The 19,067-nt window shown below is 33.6% G+C and overlaps 2 protein-coding genes across 3 annotated transcripts; both read right to left on the bottom strand.

Moving 5' to 3' along the window:
* Window positions 1-1,469: 1,469 nt before the first annotated feature.
* On the bottom strand, window positions 1,470-4,955 carry LOC102603395 (uncharacterized). Of its 2 annotated transcripts, none has more exons than XM_006348968.2 (9): window positions 4,506-4,955; window positions 3,972-4,009; window positions 3,751-3,859; window positions 3,634-3,657; window positions 3,478-3,543; window positions 2,417-2,458; window positions 2,231-2,321; window positions 2,085-2,145; window positions 1,470-1,876 (listed from the first exon to the last, which is right to left on the bottom strand). In XM_006348968.2, the coding sequence occupies exons 1-9, from the start codon at window positions 4,674-4,676 to the stop codon at window positions 1,588-1,590; spliced, it is 891 nt and encodes a 296-aa protein (XP_006349030.1). In that variant the 5' UTR covers window positions 4,677-4,955; the 3' UTR covers window positions 1,470-1,587. The 2 variants fall into 2 exon arrangements, with proteins under 2 accessions (XP_006349030.1, XP_006349029.1); XM_006348967.2 differs by having other exon boundaries at window positions 2,417-2,464; window positions 4,506-4,953.
* A 1,097-nt stretch (window positions 4,956-6,052) lies between these two features.
* On the bottom strand, window positions 6,053-15,910 carry LOC102603060 (uncharacterized). Its single transcript, XM_006348966.2, has 12 exons — window positions 15,488-15,910; window positions 11,432-11,603; window positions 11,277-11,339; window positions 11,070-11,175; window positions 9,259-9,363; window positions 9,111-9,187; window positions 8,891-9,020; window positions 8,245-8,317; window positions 7,820-8,011; window positions 6,950-7,070; window positions 6,560-6,784; window positions 6,053-6,493 (listed from the first exon to the last, which is right to left on the bottom strand). The coding sequence occupies exons 1-12, from the start codon at window positions 15,565-15,567 to the stop codon at window positions 6,446-6,448; spliced, it is 1,392 nt and encodes a 463-aa protein (XP_006349028.1). The 5' UTR covers window positions 15,568-15,910; the 3' UTR covers window positions 6,053-6,445.
* Between the last annotated feature and the right edge of the window lie 3,157 nt (window positions 15,911-19,067).

The following is a 19,067-nucleotide window of genomic DNA, read 5'->3' as shown; positions in this document are numbered from 1 at the left end:
TATTTAAATTAATTTTTATCTTTTTTTTAATAATTGTGATATTTAGAGTATCAGTTTGCACATACTTTAACTAATTTCACCCGATATCCACTGCTGAACATTAAATGATCATTTGTGTCACTATAATGAGCCATCAGACAAGTCATTATGATACTTTAATTTCATGGGGTCAAGAAGCAAGAGAAGTCAGCACAAGCACAAGTATTAATTATAAGAGTAGCTAATACATTGAATCTTTTTAAGGAAAAAATAAAAGTTGTTGTGAACAAAAAGATTACATTGAAAGTTAAAAGTAGAATCAACAACCATTATGATTAAGTGGTAAGTATTTTTTTCATCTTTAATAAGAAGTTTTGATTTAAGCTTTTTGTGTATGAAAGTCGGATCTGTTAGGAAACACCTTATTCTATATGATTTTTTTTTGTGCGAATCCAAATTTAGCCTGACTTCATGTAGATATTGATTACCAGAGTTGAACCAATCATCATTGCAATTGAGTGGTAGGTATTTTTTTATCATTAGCTAGAAGTTTTGATCTGAGCTCTATATATAAAAATCAAATCTATTAAGGAGCCTTTACCTTCAATGTGAAATTTTCTTTTGTAAATTTAGACTTGACCGAATTTCAATGTGAAAAATGAATACCCAAATAATAAACAACCTATCAAGAAAAGAAGAAGTTGAAACTAAGGACCTGGTTAACTATTCCTCCAAATAATACCATGGGCCTTCAAGAAATCAAATCTTATGCATGACCCTGGCCTAGCAAGCCAAGGTGGAGTGAATACAACAATAACATACTCAGTGTTATCTGATGGTGGTATCAGTATACGTAATCTTATGTCTACTTTATGAAGATAATGATGTTTTTGATTGACCATCCGCTCAAGTAAAGCATAATAAAAGGAAGATTTCACGATAAAACATAGTAGAAGACACATTATCGAAGCAAAGGAAAAAAAAGTGATAGTAAAGTTGAATGTTAAGATAGTATATGAATAATAATAACAAAACTAACAAAGAAAACTAGACAACGCTCGACTACCTACTACTAATCTTCTATCCCTAATGATCGACTTCCATAGTCCAAGGTGGAAGCAAATGACTAGTGAACTTGGTTCTGCTTTGTCTTACTTTCTCTTTTAGTCCGTTTCAAAAAAGACATCTCTCCCTTTGGAAACACTTTAATTCTAATTTTCCGACTAACATGATTAATACCACAAGATTAAAAGAGCATTTGGTACATATATCCTACATATCCTTAATTTAAAGCCACAACATTCAAGAGTTTCCTTACTTTCTTAAACTTCGTGCCAAATCAAAACAGATAAACAAATTGAAACATAGATGATATCATTTCCAACTTATATAGAATGAAGGAAGGAAAACTTTGCTCCTCTTTAAAACAACTAACCATATGATCCCAAGTTAAATGATTGAACTAGTTTGTAGCCATGGAGACAGTTAACTGTTTTAAATACATCCATATACAGAACAATCAATGGTGTCACAAAACAGGTTAACATAGAATAAACACAGCTTACATTACATTATGGAGTTAAATATTCTCTTCAACCTCTATAAAGCTCATGCAACTCTTCTCATTTTGATGTTAACTGGAATCTCCTTGTAGGACTGGACCTTTTCGGCTGCTTTACGCGATGGTCTTCCAATAGAAGACCTTCGTGAAAGTTGAGCTACATTTTCCTTGTCATGTTTCACTTCCTCAACGCCAGATAAAGGTGATGGAACAAAACCGTCTATGTGAACCGGGCTGTTAAAGGGTACAGCAAGGCCTTCTAATTCAAACAAGTCCTCTGCTGCTGGTTCTGGCTGTTGGATTTTGGAATTAGTAGACTTTCTTCTCAAACATCGCCTGTAAAGGATATGATTAGTTAAAATGTCTTGAGATTCAAGCAATCACGGATGATATAACTAGTAACGAAAAATGTGTTTCCTCCCAAAGTCAATAGATTTTATTAGGAAACACTCATTTTCGGAGTAACATACAATGACAATGTTGAGTTTTCCTCAGATGAGTTCGCCTATTTAACATTCGTATGTAGAAGCCAATGGGGACTAACCTTTTGTTTTCTGCTGCTTCTTTTTCTGCAGCTTGTTGAGATGTTGTTGAATGGCCCATAGCTGTGGAAGATAACTTAACGGTTAAGCCAATGACAAAGATAAATTGGAAAATCAAGAATGCACTAGTTGATAAACTAGCATTTACATTGACTTCTTGTAGCACGCTGGCGTCTGTTACCATTTTTAGGCTTGCTATGTTTGTTCAATTGAGAGTCGATATCCATAAACTCTTCATCCTAATGTCAAATATGCAAAAATCTACTTAGTGAGAGAAGATAGAGGAATGTTGATAATTGCAATGGAGAACAAATTGGAAGTTCAAGTACCACACCTGCAAGTCATTTGTTGGCTGGTCCTTTTGTTGTTCTTGTTCCTGCAACTACAACAAGACACTAGTTTATGCCTCTACTGATCAATATCGAAAAGCAGCACTAGGTGCATCTAACTATTTACATGTAAAGACTATGTGACAAGCCCAAAAAAAGGCTTTGAATTTGCAGCTTGAGGCGTGTACCGAACAAAGTGTAATTAGTTCTGAGATTATCGAACAATACTTTCTCTGTTCAACACAATTAGAAGCTAGAAGCTTATCAACTCCATCCAAGAGATAAATGAACACGTCACATTACAACAACAACAACAAGATACCTAGTGTAATCCCACAAGTGGGGTCTAGGGAGGGTAGAGTGTATGCATACATTAACCCTCGGCTCAAGTAAAGCTTCTCAAACCAATTTGAGAAAAGAGAGTATGAAAATGAAAGCAGTAACAACAACAAAAAAGATCGCTATGGAAAGCAGTACATAGCATATAGAGACAGAACAGTAACAACAACGAACTAATGCAATAGCCGAAGCACAGGAAAAGTAAATGATAACAGCAATTGACGAACAAGAAACTATGAGAATGGTGCTACTACTACTGGTAACAAAGATGATATAACAGTAATGAAGATGTCACATTATGTCGCATAAAATATAAGCTATCTATCTAAGCACACATTAGTTGTTGTGCGGTCTACATTGAACTATCAACGTTTCCTTCACACATCCAGACAAGTAAAACCAAACATTTTTTAACATCTCAACCCCTACAAACGTTTTAAGAGGAGAAAGCTACACTACTCCTGAACTCAGTATAAGTTCAGAATTTTTTGAAGTAGTTTTCAATTGTTCAAAGATCAGACTTCATGCTATTGCCAAAATGAATTTAGGCATTACCAAATTGAACATAAAAAGGTAGCTTATTCCACTCAAACACAAATTGATGAAACTTCATGCTATTGCCAAGATGAACTTAAGCAAGACCAAGATTGTATGCACCTAAAATTTTATACATCAATATTTCTTTAAGCAAGCAATAACAAATTTTGAGAGAGTACAAAATCCTTACCTCTTCTAACTTCCGCGATTTAAGTAGTACTTCTTTGCAAACCAGCTCATGTTGTAGCGATTTCATCTGGTACAGAACAAATTAATAGTTCCTGTTTAACAAAGAACTCTAGTTTCCCCTTTAAGTAACAATCTATTTTAAAGAAAGTATTTTTACCTTATCTCTGCTCAAATTGAGTTCCTGCAAAATTAATCAGTAAAGGATCGTAAATTAATTTTGAGTAATTTATCCTCAATGCAAGAACACTACTATGAAGAGAAAGAAGAAACTAACCGCCAACATATGACTATTCGATTGAGCAAGATTCCAGTTTTGTAGCTGCATTTTTTGTAGATGAATCCTCATTTTTTGAAGCTCAAGTCCACTCAGCTCTATAATCTTGCTGTTAACATAATCAAATCATATAAGAAAAACATCAAACAACTTGATAGTAACAATGTTAAAAAAATATATTAAAAAATGGCATGTTCTAGATTGTGTACACTAATACATACTTCTTTTCTTGAACAATTTTCACCAATGCAACATTTTCCTGTATCAAGCAACCAAAGAACAACACAAAAATCAGAAAATCATATACAAATCACAAAAAATACAACAACATACCAAGTGTAGTTCCACAAACTGGGGTATAGAGAGGGTAGAATGCACGCACACCTTACCCCTACCTCAAAGGTAGAGAGATTGAATCCAATAGACCCTCGGCTCAAGGAAAAACGGTCCGAAAGTAGTTCAGAAAAAGTAGTACAAGAGGCACAACAAACAACATATAATAACAAAAACAACATACAGTTAACAAAACTACAACAAAACAATACAATAGTCGAGGTACAAGGAATCAACACATAGTAACATAAATCAAAGGATAAGAAACTACACGAGCAATTCTACCTACTACTCTTCTATCCTAATCTCTATAACCTCCAAAACCTCATATCTAGCGTCATGTCCTCAGTAAGCTAAAACAAATCACAAAAAATAAATTCATAAAAACCCCATTAAGTAAAAAAGCAAAAAAAGAACCATACTTTGGCAAGATGATTAATGTAGTCCTTCATTGAAGAAACATCAGGCGAAACCTTATCGACATCGATAGGCGATTTTTGCTGTGTTTGTGGAAGAGAATTTGTTATATCTGATAACCTCTTCCTCACAATGCTTCCAAAAGATGATCTTTTTGCCATTCTATCCCCTTTCATTTCTTCTTATGGCTAAATCAATCAAGAAAGCTTTTTTAACAAAAAATTCAAGAAACACAAGTTGGGTAATCAAGAAATGACTTCAAAACTCAAACCCCACAAATTTTTTTCTATGAAACAAACCCTCATATACCCAAATTCAACATAAAGGTGAAAACTTTGTTAGTTTTTTTTTTTTTTGAAGTAAAGATTTTTTCATAAAGTACTGTGATTAAATCTTTGATTTTTTTTCCTGAGAAAAAGGGTTTTGATTTGGGTTTGGTCGAAGGAGGGAAATCTAAAAGAAGAAATGAGAAGTAAAAGAGAAAAAGAAGAGAGGAAAAAAAGATGAAGAATTTTTAGGTTCGGACTTCTAACGGCTTTCCGAAGCTAATATTCAACTGGTTTGGACTGAGTTCCGAGCCTACTTTTCAAATATCGGAGGCCTTTATTCTTGATTCCATTTGTTTTTTCATTTCTTTTTTCTTTCTTTTTCTTTTCTTTTTCATATTCCTTCTCTTTTTTCTTTAATAAAAATGTAGAAAGAATGTGTTTTGAATTTTGAAAATCATGGCAAAATTTCATACATTTTGTTTTTTTGGACGATATTATTCTTTTTAAATACGTGTTTGGTTAATAATTAATTTTTGAAATTATCTTGCGTGAGCTTTACTTGAGTCCAAGGGTCTATCGGAAACAACTTTTGGTTACGGCTAAATATATACCACCCTCCGTAGACTTCACTTGTAAACTTATACTTTTAGTTTGTTATTGGTGTGAATGCTCAAGTGAACTTTTTTTATTTTATTGTTAGTAGATAAAAATAATTATTTGGTACGATGATGACACAAGTTGAGTTTAAATGAAGTCGTGAAAATTTATATGTCTGACTCAAACTTATTTGAGATTAATGCATAGTTATTGTTGTTTTCTCTTGTGTCGTGTCAATTAAGTAATTATATGGGAATTTTCTTTCTCAAATGAGCTTAACTTGTATAGTCCAATTTCTTAAAAGTTTCATCTTTTGTGTAGTATTCTATATGAAAACAAAGTTGTCTTCTTTTTTTTTGTATTTCATCTTTTATTTATTTATAAAATATTGAAAATTAAATACTCACAAGACTTATGGGTCGTGCACCCCATGTTACGTTTCACCCGTGTTATTTAAAATACATCTCGTCCTTGCATTCACACTTTTTAAAACACTCGTTAAAATTACTATATGAAATCAAATTTAATACTTGATTTGATTTTTCGAAACTTGTCTTCCATCTAGCTTACGATTTAGCGCAGTGTACAAGTCCTTAAGAACTCATATTTTGTAGTGACACCAACAATTATGCTTCTTTTAAGAAGGTATTATTTCGAAAAATTTTGGGGTGTAAGGTTGAAAAATATACGAGCAAACATTAAACTCATATCTAACATTATCCAGAAGGGTAAAGGTTATACTTGCACAACTAAAAAAGGGCATTTGCACAATTTTTTGAAAGGGCAAAAATAGTGCAAAGCTGTTCCATCTAGTGAGGAGCCAGAATGACAAAAGAACCCGGCAGATCAACAATCAGTCTTAACAAAAACTGCATTGCTTACCAAAAAATTGTCAGTAGAAGATCACTGTCAACTTTTCTGTAGATGCTACGATGAATCTTCTGGTTCCATCGTGAGTCGATGAAGCATCCAAGTCTGTAGATTACACATAAAATATATCGATCTCTTATGCTCAGAGTTAGTTACTTTGTCACTAGCCTGATTCACTGTAGGAAGAATTTTCTGCGCTTAGGATAGAGTCATCTTGTGGCGTTGCCTTGAAGAAGATATGATGCTTTACTACGAACCTAACAAAAACGACAAACATCAGGAGGAGTTTGAAAAGTAACTAAGATGATAAAAGTTGAGTTTACCTTAGAAGCATAAGACCTCAAATCTGTGCTAGTGATTTGACAGGAACAGTTTCTAAGGCACGCGCTCCATGTCTCACTGATTATTGGTTTATCTTTTAACAATGGGTTGCAAAACAGCCAGTTCTCTGCCAGAACCAGTTGAATATACATTTTGAGAAGATCACAATTCTTATGCTTCAGATTGATGGAGATTAGAGATCTCAAGATCTGTTCTTCATCATGTACCTGCACGAGTATTTAGGTAACGTATGCCAAAAAATTGTTAGCTACGCAGAAGAAAACACATTTCAAGACCTGGCATGACAAATATATGACGATGACAAACATAATGAGGGGCACATAGAGGATACTTAAATGGTAGTAGTGACAGTAAAAGTACGTTAAAGCTACCTTGTCGTCAAAACATGCTACAAGAAACTGAAAGGCCAGCACACTCCTAAGATGCTTGGAACGAGCATCCAGTCCAGCTACACTCTCCACAGATCTCAAGCAGTTGACATCAGTAGGAACTCTGAAGAAATGGCTTGTCCAGTCATATAACTTTAACACAAGGAGTATTGGAAGAATATTAAACTTCTAAATCTACAGATCCATAGAAGCAGGTATCTAAAACATAAAGCTCTAAGGAAAACGGAGATGAATGCATAACAATTAACAATTACTAATACTTAAGATGCAAAAGGGTCAGAATAGAACAATTTCAACTTTGAACATGATTTGAAAATCAGGCACCAGGACAAATAACAACATACCCAGTGTAGTCGCACAAGTGGGGTCTTGGGGGGGGATACACAGACCTTACCCCTACCTTTGTGGGGTAGAGAGGTTGTTTCTGATAGACCCTCGACTGAAGAAAATCGTTTTTCAAGACACGTTTGGAAAAAAAAAAGCACGGTGTAAAAAGCTATGATGCAAATATTGAAGAAAAAGAAGTACAGACAGTAAAAAGAGTAAAGGGAAACAAAGTTGAAGAAACAACAGTAGTAACATAAAAAAATGCACCCTCTACAGCAACAATAAAAATGAGATTCAAAATGCATCTTTTAAGCTGAAAGGTGTATGTTCCAAGTTTGTATTCATATGCAACTTGTCTGATTCTTCCACTAAATTTCTCTCCTCTTTCCACTTCTCTCACTCTACTAAGTGGGGGAGGAGTAAGATCCATCCATGTGCAGAAATAATTGAATATCGGAGGTACTAAATTACTTTAGAACACAGTCAAACTAATTGTAGAAATCAATGAAAGCTATTATAAAGAACCTGCAGGTGAGGGATTTTGCTATTTTCTGACAGCTTAAATGGAATGCATCATCACTAAAGAAGCTAATAAGTGAGTGCAAGCAATCCTTCAACGCTGAAGATAGGCCAATAAGTTGCCGATCTAAGAAGAGATAGATCACTGAGGTAATCAAATCTTCTACCTCCGCTGTTGAGAAAACTGAACGTTTGGCCCTACAAAAAAACGAAAAAAGCAAAGATTGAGATTTAATATAATGCCATGATTCTGGATCAATAGAACCTAAATGATTCTGATCAAAAGTAGGTTCCAAAGTAGTTTATAATAAACACGGCTCTACATCAAGTATTAATTTTTTTCTAATTTCTATCAGTTGAAACAGTAACTGAATGTTTACAATCCCATAAACACAAATTAAGCTCCAAAAGTAGACCGGCACATCACATACCTTGCTTGGCAACAAACAGAAACATATTTTATCCAGTATTTGATATTTTGAGGCGGTCCAGCAGAATCAGAATCTAAGAAACAGCATATGAAGTTGTGAGGATTTGTAATACATAAGTAAGAAATATGGCCCTTGTAAATACTGAATAAGACTATACTAGTAATGAAATCTAAAGACCCTAAGAAACTATGTACGTCCTTCTTAAAGGTCTAAATCACGTTGCACACCCTTACCCACTATATAAGCCCTAGCTCCCGTTTTATCACATTTCCAGTTTAATCCAAATATTATGGAAATTTAGCAACAAATAGGTAAAGTGAATAACTAAAACCTTATTTGAAGAATATGCATGCACAATAAATTTGTGCATGATTTAGTACCCTACAGACAAGAAAGACCGACACTGATATACTCTTTCCCCACTGCTCTTCTGCCTGTAGTTTTTTGATAACTTCCTTGCAAGCCAAGAATTAATGGTTACTATATAGATGGTCAAGGCAAAAACTGGCCCGGACACCAAGGTCATCAAAAAAAATATACAGAAGTATGGATTGAAGCAAATAAGATATACATAGACTAGAAACTTAATTTGCAGGGGACAATTATTGCTATCAGGAAAAATCAGTCTAAGGTGGAATTTGTGTACCTCCATCCACAATTTCCATGCTGGATGAAGATTTGGAAGGGGAATCCAACAGAAAGCCACATACTTCAAGTGCTCGCCTAAGTTCTGAATGGTTCGGCAACCATCCCATCTCAAACATTACAGTATCAACCTTACAAAGCATGAGGAGAGAAAAATAACTTGAGAAATTTGCATGAATAGACAGATGATATATTATTCATTCCGGAGCAGAGATGAAAACCTGATTTTTAGGTAACAGAATAGAACAGCAAAATTCACATGCTGCTGCCCTCAACTCTTCTTTTGGTGAATATAACACTGAGAGGGCATAATGCAATTGTAACTACAGAATCATTCAGCATCAATAATTGGAAAGAACTACTACTCACTGAGACTAAATGTCCATGCTCCTATGCACTTTTCAACTCGACCATGATCTGTAACCAATTTCAAAAGCCAACCGTTCACAAGCAATCCTTCCAGAAATGCTTCTCCTGCAATAGCATCATGGTTATGGAACCCCACAGTTAATCCCGATAAAATTGATTAAATAACTCATTTGAATCTTCTAAGAACTTGTTCTTGAGTTATACCTAGTGCTGGAAAATGGGATGATCAAGATCAGATATGGGTGGGTTAAAAACAAGTTAGACAAAAACATATAAAATATCTGTCCCGAGCGTATTTACAGACAAAAAACAGATCGAGTGACAGATAATATGGATCCATATGTTCTATTTATATAATTTACAAGATTAGAATTCACTAACATATTTTTATCAAGATCAATGGAATAGTTTGACAAACTATTAATTTTTTGCAGCACCCAAGGGTGTAGCCTAGTTAGTCAATGAAGTGGATTGAGAACCATGAGCTCTCAAGTTCAAATCCCAACGGAAACCCAAAAAACACTAGGTGACTCCTTCCCTTCTGTCCAAGTCCTAATGGATAGAATTACCCAGAACCGGTATTGTATTGGTGGGAGGTAGCAAGTACCCCGTGTAATTAGTCAAGAAGCGGAAAAAAAATATCTCTCTCTTTATATATATACTAGTCTTTGGGTACGTGCTTCGCACGTGTATCCCAAATCCATTGTCACATAATTTCGTAAAAAGAAAATTATATTATACAATGAAATCACAGTGCAAGTATGCATTCATAATTTACTAAAAGTCCAACGAAAATTAGATATTAGTACTCTTTTTTCATAAATATCACAATTATAGTAAATATATATATTTCAGTGGCAGCTTATATAATAAAGAGTGCTGTTTCTTTTTGGATTTGATAAAAAAAAATTAAGGTAACTTTGTATTAAAAACAGTACTTAGGTAGCACTGAAAAAACCAATTTACACATGGAATAGATACAGAATATACCAGATATGAAACCAATCCTAAATGGTGCCTAAGACATCTAAGATTGATTCAGTGTCACTAGAATACAGTTTAGTGCACCAAAAACAGAAAAGCAAAATGCAACTTTTTATTTTTTGACTTAAAATCATTTAAGTTTGACTAACTTTTTAAAAGCTACTTTTTTAAGCCAATCCAAACGGGCTCTTAGATGGATTGAAGTCAAACTAAGAATTATTTAATACTCTAATTGAGTTTTCAGCTATTTAAACTGAAACAAAATAAAATGCACTGTGGCAAAATACTTCACAAAGCTACTAGAATTTGAGTTGTATATATTATTCTGTGTAAATTGATTGCAGAAATGAGAAAAAATTCTTAAACCAGGTATGAATCTGCTTTACTTTTACAGTCTGACAAAAGAAAATAATATGTTTTGTTCAAAGGAGAAGAAGCCCCTCCACACCTCTCTCACCAAAACCAAAAACAAAATCGTGCTTTGCACATCCCAGACTAGTTCAGTAGCAGCAGAGCGGAACTTATGGACTGTAAGCCAGTCATGTTGGGAAGTCCGATTTACCCATTTAGATCGGTGGTTTTATTTGTTTTTTACCACAAGTTACACGGCTTGATCCAGTTTTAAGAAATCACTTATCCAACCCATTTCTAGATGGGCAGGTTGGACAGATACTTGGGTATTTTATCCATTTTGCTAGCACTTATAGCTCAGATAAATCAACAGAGAGCTAAATCTGAAGATAGAGCTGTCACTAACAAAGCATAATTGTGACGAATTCAGTAAAAATTGAAAGGAAAAAGAAAAGAGGGAGAGGAGGAGACAACACCTTCTTCTGTTTTAATTCCTAACAATGAATTAGCTTCATTCTCCATAAAGGACTGCAAAAGGGCACAACTACTAAGCTCGGGAAAAGTAAGTGTGGCCATAGCTTTCTGCAGTCAGACAGGAAAAGATATACGTTATAATTCACTCAAACCCAAGATACCGTCAGTGTAAAGTGAACGCTAGGCTTGTCTTAGTTAATAGATAAAACCTGGTCCCCAAACACTTGAAGACCCCATAATGGCATTTGATCATCAGTGCTTATTTCATTCATCTACAAAATGATACAAAATTCAATGTTGCCAAACATTAGGATCAAATTGAGAACCATACCCACTTGGAAAAAAAAGAAACAAAAATGCATACCTGTTGTTGGCATTTGTTAACATAGTTATTAAGCTCTGCTTCTCTGGTATCCAAATCATCATCTGACTCATCAAACTTGTGGATCTTTGCACGTTTAGATTCCTTCTTAGGTATGTCGCTCTTCACTTGGTAGAAGTCACTGAGAAGATCATCTAAGCCGATAACCTTCTTCCTGGAAAATATTAGTTGAAATAAGAAAACATAAGACAGTACTACAGTGTTAAGACCATTCAATTGGCTGAATATATAACAATGGGAGAAATGAACAAGAGACTAGCCTGTCTCCAGAGCTACATTATCAATCAGGTAAAAATATGCATATTCACTATGTATTCAGTGCTTCAGGGGCGCGGGGGGATAAGACAAAAAATAATGGTTATATGCTGAATCCAGTACGATATTCTTGACTATTAGAAAAGTCTAGAAGCAAGAGGGGGGGGGCGGATAAGACAAAAAATAATGGTTATATGCTGAATCCAGTACGATATTCTTGACTATTAGAAAAGTCTAGAAGCAAGAGGGGGGGGGCGGATAAGACAAAAAATAATGGTTATATGCTGAATCCAGTACGATATTCTTGACTATTAGAAAAGTCTAGAAGCAAGAACCGGCCAACATTTGTTAATAGTGAACTCAGACACCAGTCAAATTAACTGAGAAAATGGCTCTAAATGGTAGACATCAGCAACTCTCTCCACCATCTCTACGTATTCAAATGGTAATAGTTCTTTTTTATTTTGTATAACTAATCCAATTGGTATTTTTCACATAACATAAATTAAAGGTGTACTTCAGTCCTATCAGCTTTTGTCTAAATAATAAAAGAGGTCAAGGATAATTTTACAGATCTCCAAACACTAGCACGGAAATTTTGGCTACACGCATATCATTGGTCTGCTGAAGTAAATGATGTCATAAAAAATTTGAGGTCATCAAAGCATGTGGTCCATATGATATCCCTATAGAGGTATGGAAGTGTTTTGAAGAGGTTGGAGCAACATGGCTTACCTAACTGTTTAGGAATGGAAAGATGCCACACAAGTGAAGAAAAACACCTCGATTTCTGTATATCAGAGCAATAAGATATTAAAAAGTTCAGGAACCTATCTTGCCTTGAACTTATGAGACATATGATGAAACTTTGGCAAGGAGTGATAAAGTAAACAGTAGTACAATAAACCAAAAACCTGTATTCTAATTGCATCTAGAACCGTATACCTACTTAAGTTGCAAATATAAAAGTAAACTTCATTGGCAGTAGGAAAACCTTTAGCTCTCCTCTTTACCTAAACTTACACCACTATTTTCTTTTCCCTTCCCTTTCTCTTTTCTTTATGAGGAGTGTTTAATCTTGTAAATACACAAAAAGAATCTCAATCATATCCTAAGTAAATTTCCACAAGTACATGTCGATCCCATCAAGAGTTCCAGAAGCATCCGTTAATTAATCAAATTTCAACTTCTTTCTTCATTTTTCTTTCCCCACTCCCCCCTTTTTCTAGTCTATAGGCAGAAATCAAATAAGAGAGAGTTTTCCACATATACTTATCCATGCCTTTAGCTTACTTTTTATGACTCAGATGTTTCTAGTAAATTCATATTTCCTGGAAATGACACATGCGATTTTAAATTAAAAATTCAAGTTAAGGTGGAAGAATGTTAATTGCAGGTTAATATTAAATGCATGACTGAATTAGATATCCTGATTAATTTCAACCAGTTAGAGGGCTCCCATCATATCTCCAAAGTAACTTCTTGTCATGAGTAGGCTATGGGGCTAACTTCCTTCCTCAAGTATCATAGGAATCATCCTAATTGTATTTCATTTTCTAGGGTGTAGATATGTAATTATTAATGATTCAACGAAATCAATTCTTCCAGCGTTAATACAGTGTGGTAACTGATTGTTGTAAAAGTTTGTCTCCGGATTAAGTACCAATAACAATGGCAGTTGCTATCATGGAGGTGAACGATTAACCTCACATGTCTACCATCATAAAAGCACTAACTCACGATAGTGCTTCTATATACTATGCTTAAGCTCTCTTAAGGTCATAAGGTTAATTCTTACACCTTTTCCTCTCACCAAACTGATACAAAACGAACAACCTGGAGGGTATCTCAATTAGAATTTATAACCTTAAGACTTGGTTCAAGTGAGAATTCTAAAATAAATACTTAAATACATGATAAAACAGTTCAATTGTCATACACTAAGAACTTTAACACCACCAAAGTAACTACAACATAGACTGACAACCTTAAAAATAGTAGAACCTGCAACAACCTATTAAACTACACTGCTACCTCACAAATTTTACCTAGTGCTTATAACTTGAATTTATATTAAAATGTTAGAAAAGACTCTGTAAGGCAGGGTAGAACTGAGTGTAGGAAGTGGATACAGAAAACTCCATAGTTTTGGTTACCCCATTCAGCAGCAGATTATGAACACACAACAACTCACGTTTGATTCCTATATTCAGGAGCATGAAATCAACCACCCTTGACACTAGATTTTTTTTCTCTTTCCATAATGGAGATAGTTGCACATAATGACAGATCACGGCCATATGGACTTGAAAGAGCAAGCGTTGAAAAGTCAGGACCCATTTGAGAATCGATCCTAGACACCCACCTACCGTCCCTAAATCTATCTTACTCTTCCTTGATCTTTTAAGTCTAAAAATAGGTTTGATTTGCTTCACATGTGTGAATTTTACCAATTCTTCTTTTACACCTTATTTGGATGGTTGTTACACGTTGAGTTGTATTGTATTGCTAGTTTAAATACAATGTTTATTTTGATTATAACTCAAACTTGATTATATCGCATCGTTTAAATCCATCGTTAAGTAATAACAAAAAGATCCATTTTTTGTAACGACCGATTTGGTATGATCGCGTCGCTACCTTAATATTTTCTTCTTATTTTATCTTTACTTATGATTCAATACTTCTATTTTATCCTTCGCCCACCTTTTTAAAGTAGTTTTACCTCGTACCCTAGTTTCTTTGTAAGTTAACATTCAAATTATGGATGCGTGATATTATGTAACAACGGAGAATGATACAGTCTATCCAAACATTGTCTTGATTATTAAAACAATACAATACGATACACAGGGGCGGACCCACGCAGAGAGTATTGGGTGCTCAAGCACCCATTGACTCCGACGAAAATTTAGTATATGTTTATAGAAAATATTGAAAGATTAATATAATCAACTCTTGAGCACCCATCAACCAAAAGGTTTGATGGGTGCTTTGGTTCTCAAACCAAAGTTAAAGCTTGCATTGATGCTCTCGAGTGTGAGGGTTCGAATCCAGGTAAATCCAGGTATTTTTTTAATTGGAAAAAAGGCAAAATGAGTTTTTTTTTACATTTTACTCTTCTTTTTATACCTTTTCACTACTATTTTCTTGCTTTTTTTTTCTTTTCGATTTATTGTTTTTTCACTTTTCGATTTTTAGCATTTCATTTACTAACTAAACTATAAAAATATTAGTAAGCTTTTGGAAGTAACCCCTTCTTGGAAAGCAACTTTACGTTAAAAGAAGTGAGCACCCATAACCTTTAAATCCTGAATCCGCCACTGACGATACAATACGTTGTAAAACAATAGGTAAAAACCATCCAAACAAAGTGTTATTCATCAAAGCTTATCCTAATCTCTGTCAGGAACAAATTATTAATTTAAAACGCAGTAACTCAAAATGACTAAAAATTCCAAACTCATAACCATCAAATCCCGACTCCAACTCCACTCTATGGTACTTGAATAAACAATAATGCCTCAAGTTCAAATCCCAAAAACATGTTATTGGTGGGAGGTTGTAGGTATCCCATGGAATTAGTCATAACAACAGAGGTGCGCAAAAGTTGACCACGACATCAAAGCTAATTTTTTTAAAAAAAGTAAACCGCCCGCAACTCAAACCCTAGATACCTAACATCTAATTTTGCAATCTAATCAAAAGAGCATCTAATTTTGCAATCTAATCAACAGGAAAAACAAAACAATTGTTAAAAAGGAAGAGAAAAAAAAAACTCACTTTTTGTGTTTAGTAACAATAGGGCTAACGATGCAGGGTTCTTCAAATTCAAAATCCAAAGGTTTATCCATCTCCGTCATCAACTGAATTGCTTCAACAACAACAAAATTAAACACAAATCTAACAAACAAAAATCTAATTATCGCTTAAAAACACAGCAATTCTTCTATAATTATAGAGAATATGAACAGAAAAAAAAAAGGAGAAAAAATTGACTCTTCGGCTTGTTTTATAGCCTCGGGTTTGCCCGGGAAAACGAAAAAAAGTGGTTTCTTTTTCATTTTCATCCTTTCTTTGTTGGATGAATTGCACTTTTGGCTTGCTAATTTTCCATTGTTTGCATTTTTATTTTTTCCTCCTATTTTTGGTAGTACTAATTGAGATTAGTTGGAGTTGAGGATTTTGCTATTTTGGGTAAATAGTAAAATAAGACATTTGTAGTTGCATCGTTTTAATTCAACTATTTCAGCGTTATGAGAATAATTACTTTAAATGTTTTTGATCGTGCATGAACCTCAAATGTATTAGTAGGATGAGAGATTTTAAACGGTCTGTTTATACAAAGTTTAAAATGTTGGGTCGGAATGAATCATTAATAATCTATTTGGCGGGAGTTTGAAATATTTTTTTTAAAAAACTAAAATACGAATTTTCTAGCCAATTTTCATCGAGAAATTTACCAAAATGACGTTTTTGAAAATTAGAGAAAGTTGAATGATTTATAATTAGAAAAATTAATTTAATGACTTTTCTGCGATAATGCTATAATTCAATGACTTTCTGTGATATCAACTCGATATTTATTCATTGGAAAAAGATCCAAATCGATTGGGTTAATATGTTCATCAAATTAGTGTTCGATTGTGTCTAAAACCCTAGATCAAAACTTCGTTCATTGGAAGTGAATATTTATTTTAGAGTAAATTTTAGGAATAGCTAACATAAAAATCATATTAGCGCTCTATAACTAAAGTTTTGCTATGGAGCATCTGATTTGTATAAATTGCGGTGACTTGTATAAATTGGGGGTGTCTGTCTATGAAGATTGTATTTATATAGGTATATGTTATTTGTGTTAGGCTAGAGTAACGAGCGAGATTAGGAGAGAGAGGCAGAGAGTGGAGAGAGGTAATTGTATATGTATATCAGTTAGATAATTGTATATATGTAAGTACTATGTATATGTATCAATGATTGTGTTTGTATATTTGCATAAAATTTGAATTTGAATACAGTTGAATCGAGTTAAAATATTTGTATTTGTATATCAAATCTCTCTCGCTTTATATAAACACAAACTATACATTGTATTTATATTATTTGTGTTTGTATAAAGCGAGAGAAAGAGAAAAAGGCAAAAGAGAACTGGCAGGGGAAGATTTATATTAGTATAATTATAAGTGTACAGGACGGAGAGATATGTATTTGTATTTGTATGTACAGTATCTCTCGCTTTATACAAACACAAACACAATTTATACATTTGTGTTTGTATAAAAGGGAGAGAGGCGAGGGAGAGAATGAAGAATGGCAAGCGAGACTCAAGGGAGAGGGGCGAGAATGGCAATGTGTTTGCTACAAATTAAAATTGTATAACTTACATAAATATCATAGTGTAAAGAGTAAATTACATCATATCCCTACTATTTTTCTAATTACAATAATCCCTTAAAATTTGTACCTTTCGGATACATAAGTCACCATCCGGATAAATTAATTCACTATCCGGATACATTAATTCTAATAGAAGAAGAATCCTTCTGTTGCGCTAAAAGGGGAATAAAATCTGAAAATCTAATTAAATCCCATAAATTACGCTTACGTTTCTTCTTACTCTCAATCATACAGAGGCAAATCCAGAACGAAGAAATTCAAAATTTCAAATCGCTCCCCACTGTTCAGTGGAGAAACCTTTCAGATTTGATTTAAAAACTTTTGTAGAATTTTTGGGTTAGTGAGGTGAGTTATGAAGGATACGAAAGTGATGGGAATTGTTGTTGGACAAACGATTTCCTTTTGAATCTTTAAGTTCATCGAAGATCCTTTCAATTTTGATTCAAGTTGTTTGGATTTGCTATGTATACCCTCTATTTTTTAATTTTTTAATTTGTATTGATATATAAATCGGGATACATTACTGATTACAAATTGATACATTAGTAGTTTGATGTATATGTAATGTGTTTTTAGATCCCAAAACTCTTCTTTCCATTCTTCCAAAAAAAATTCAATTTTTGACTCAAACTTGTCAACAAATTGTTCTGATACAACATGAACATGTCGATCTTGTTGAGACATTCCAGAATCTGAGAAAGTGAGGTGAGGTATGAACGATACAAAAGTTATAGAATTGTTGTTGGTCAAAATATTGGTTTGTGAATCTCAAATCAGTCATTGCAACTGAATTAGAGATCGATGAGTTGAGGAAAAAGTAGGAGATCTGATACATCGTTGAGGTGAAAAAATAAGAGTTTGTGCCATTAATTCATTGGCTTCTTATCCGACGAAGGAATTATCTTTTGTATTATCTCCTTATCCATCTCCGGCCGTTCAACCACCTCCTCCACCATTCCATCTGCCCCCTCCACCTTTGGTATATAGTTTTTTAATGTATCATGGTTATAATTTTGTTTTGTCGTTTTGATGTGAATATGTAAGTCATGATACATTAGTGGTAAACGACGCGCGTGCAGTATAATTTTGTATCTATGAATTATGATGTGATCATTATTTTGTATCTGGATGTGATTTGTATAAAAATGTATCATCATAATATATTGTATATGATACATGTAATAAATGGATTAACAGTTGAGATGTATCATATATGTTTTGAATATTGAGCGTGTGTATCACAGATTTGTATAAATATATCAGGCTATTATTATGTATATTGTACATATAAATAGTGTAACAATTGAGATATGTAAATTACTTGGTTTGATCAAGAAAAAATGTGAATGATACATTATTATATATTATGGCACCTAAATATAATTGAATAAAGAGGCCGAAATGGAAATCTTCCAATTCTAGGCACCTTTACATCCACATACAGAAACAGACATATAACCTCAAAAAAAGGATGAGAAAAAGAATAGAAAAGAAAATAATATTTTATTTTTGAACTTGTTGAAGGTATTGATAGATAGGAGAAAAAGAGGAAATTTTTGTTGGTGTGACTAAAAATAGGAAGAGATTTGTGGAGTGAAATAAGGAAGGGATAAATGTTGGTTTTGGAAGTTAGGATTTATGTATCTAGCGTTTGGGGGTTTGGGAGTAAAATAAGGAATTTTGAAAAAATTTAGAACTGATAGGGAATAATGGAAATTATGGAGAAAAAAAAATGTATGTATATAAGTAATTTATCCATTAGAATTAAATGAAACTGTAGCTATAATATTTATTTTGAATTAATAGCTTGCTATAATGCACCATTTTCTTTTATTTTACCTACCACTAAGTCATATTAAAATACATGTCATGTCAGGGACCATCAAAGCTTGCGCTAGGATAGATAAGATCTCTTCACCCTTACTTAAAAACTTCGACTTTGAGCACTGAAATGAAAAGATTTTTT

This window comes from Solanum tuberosum, unplaced genomic scaffold (assembly GCF_000226075.1).
Source record: "Solanum tuberosum cultivar DM 1-3 516 R44 unplaced genomic scaffold, SolTub_3.0 scf00101, whole genome shotgun sequence".
NCBI lineage: Eukaryota > Viridiplantae > Streptophyta > Magnoliopsida > Solanales > Solanaceae > Solanum > Solanum tuberosum.
This window is presented reverse-complemented; position numbering and strand designations above follow the sequence as displayed.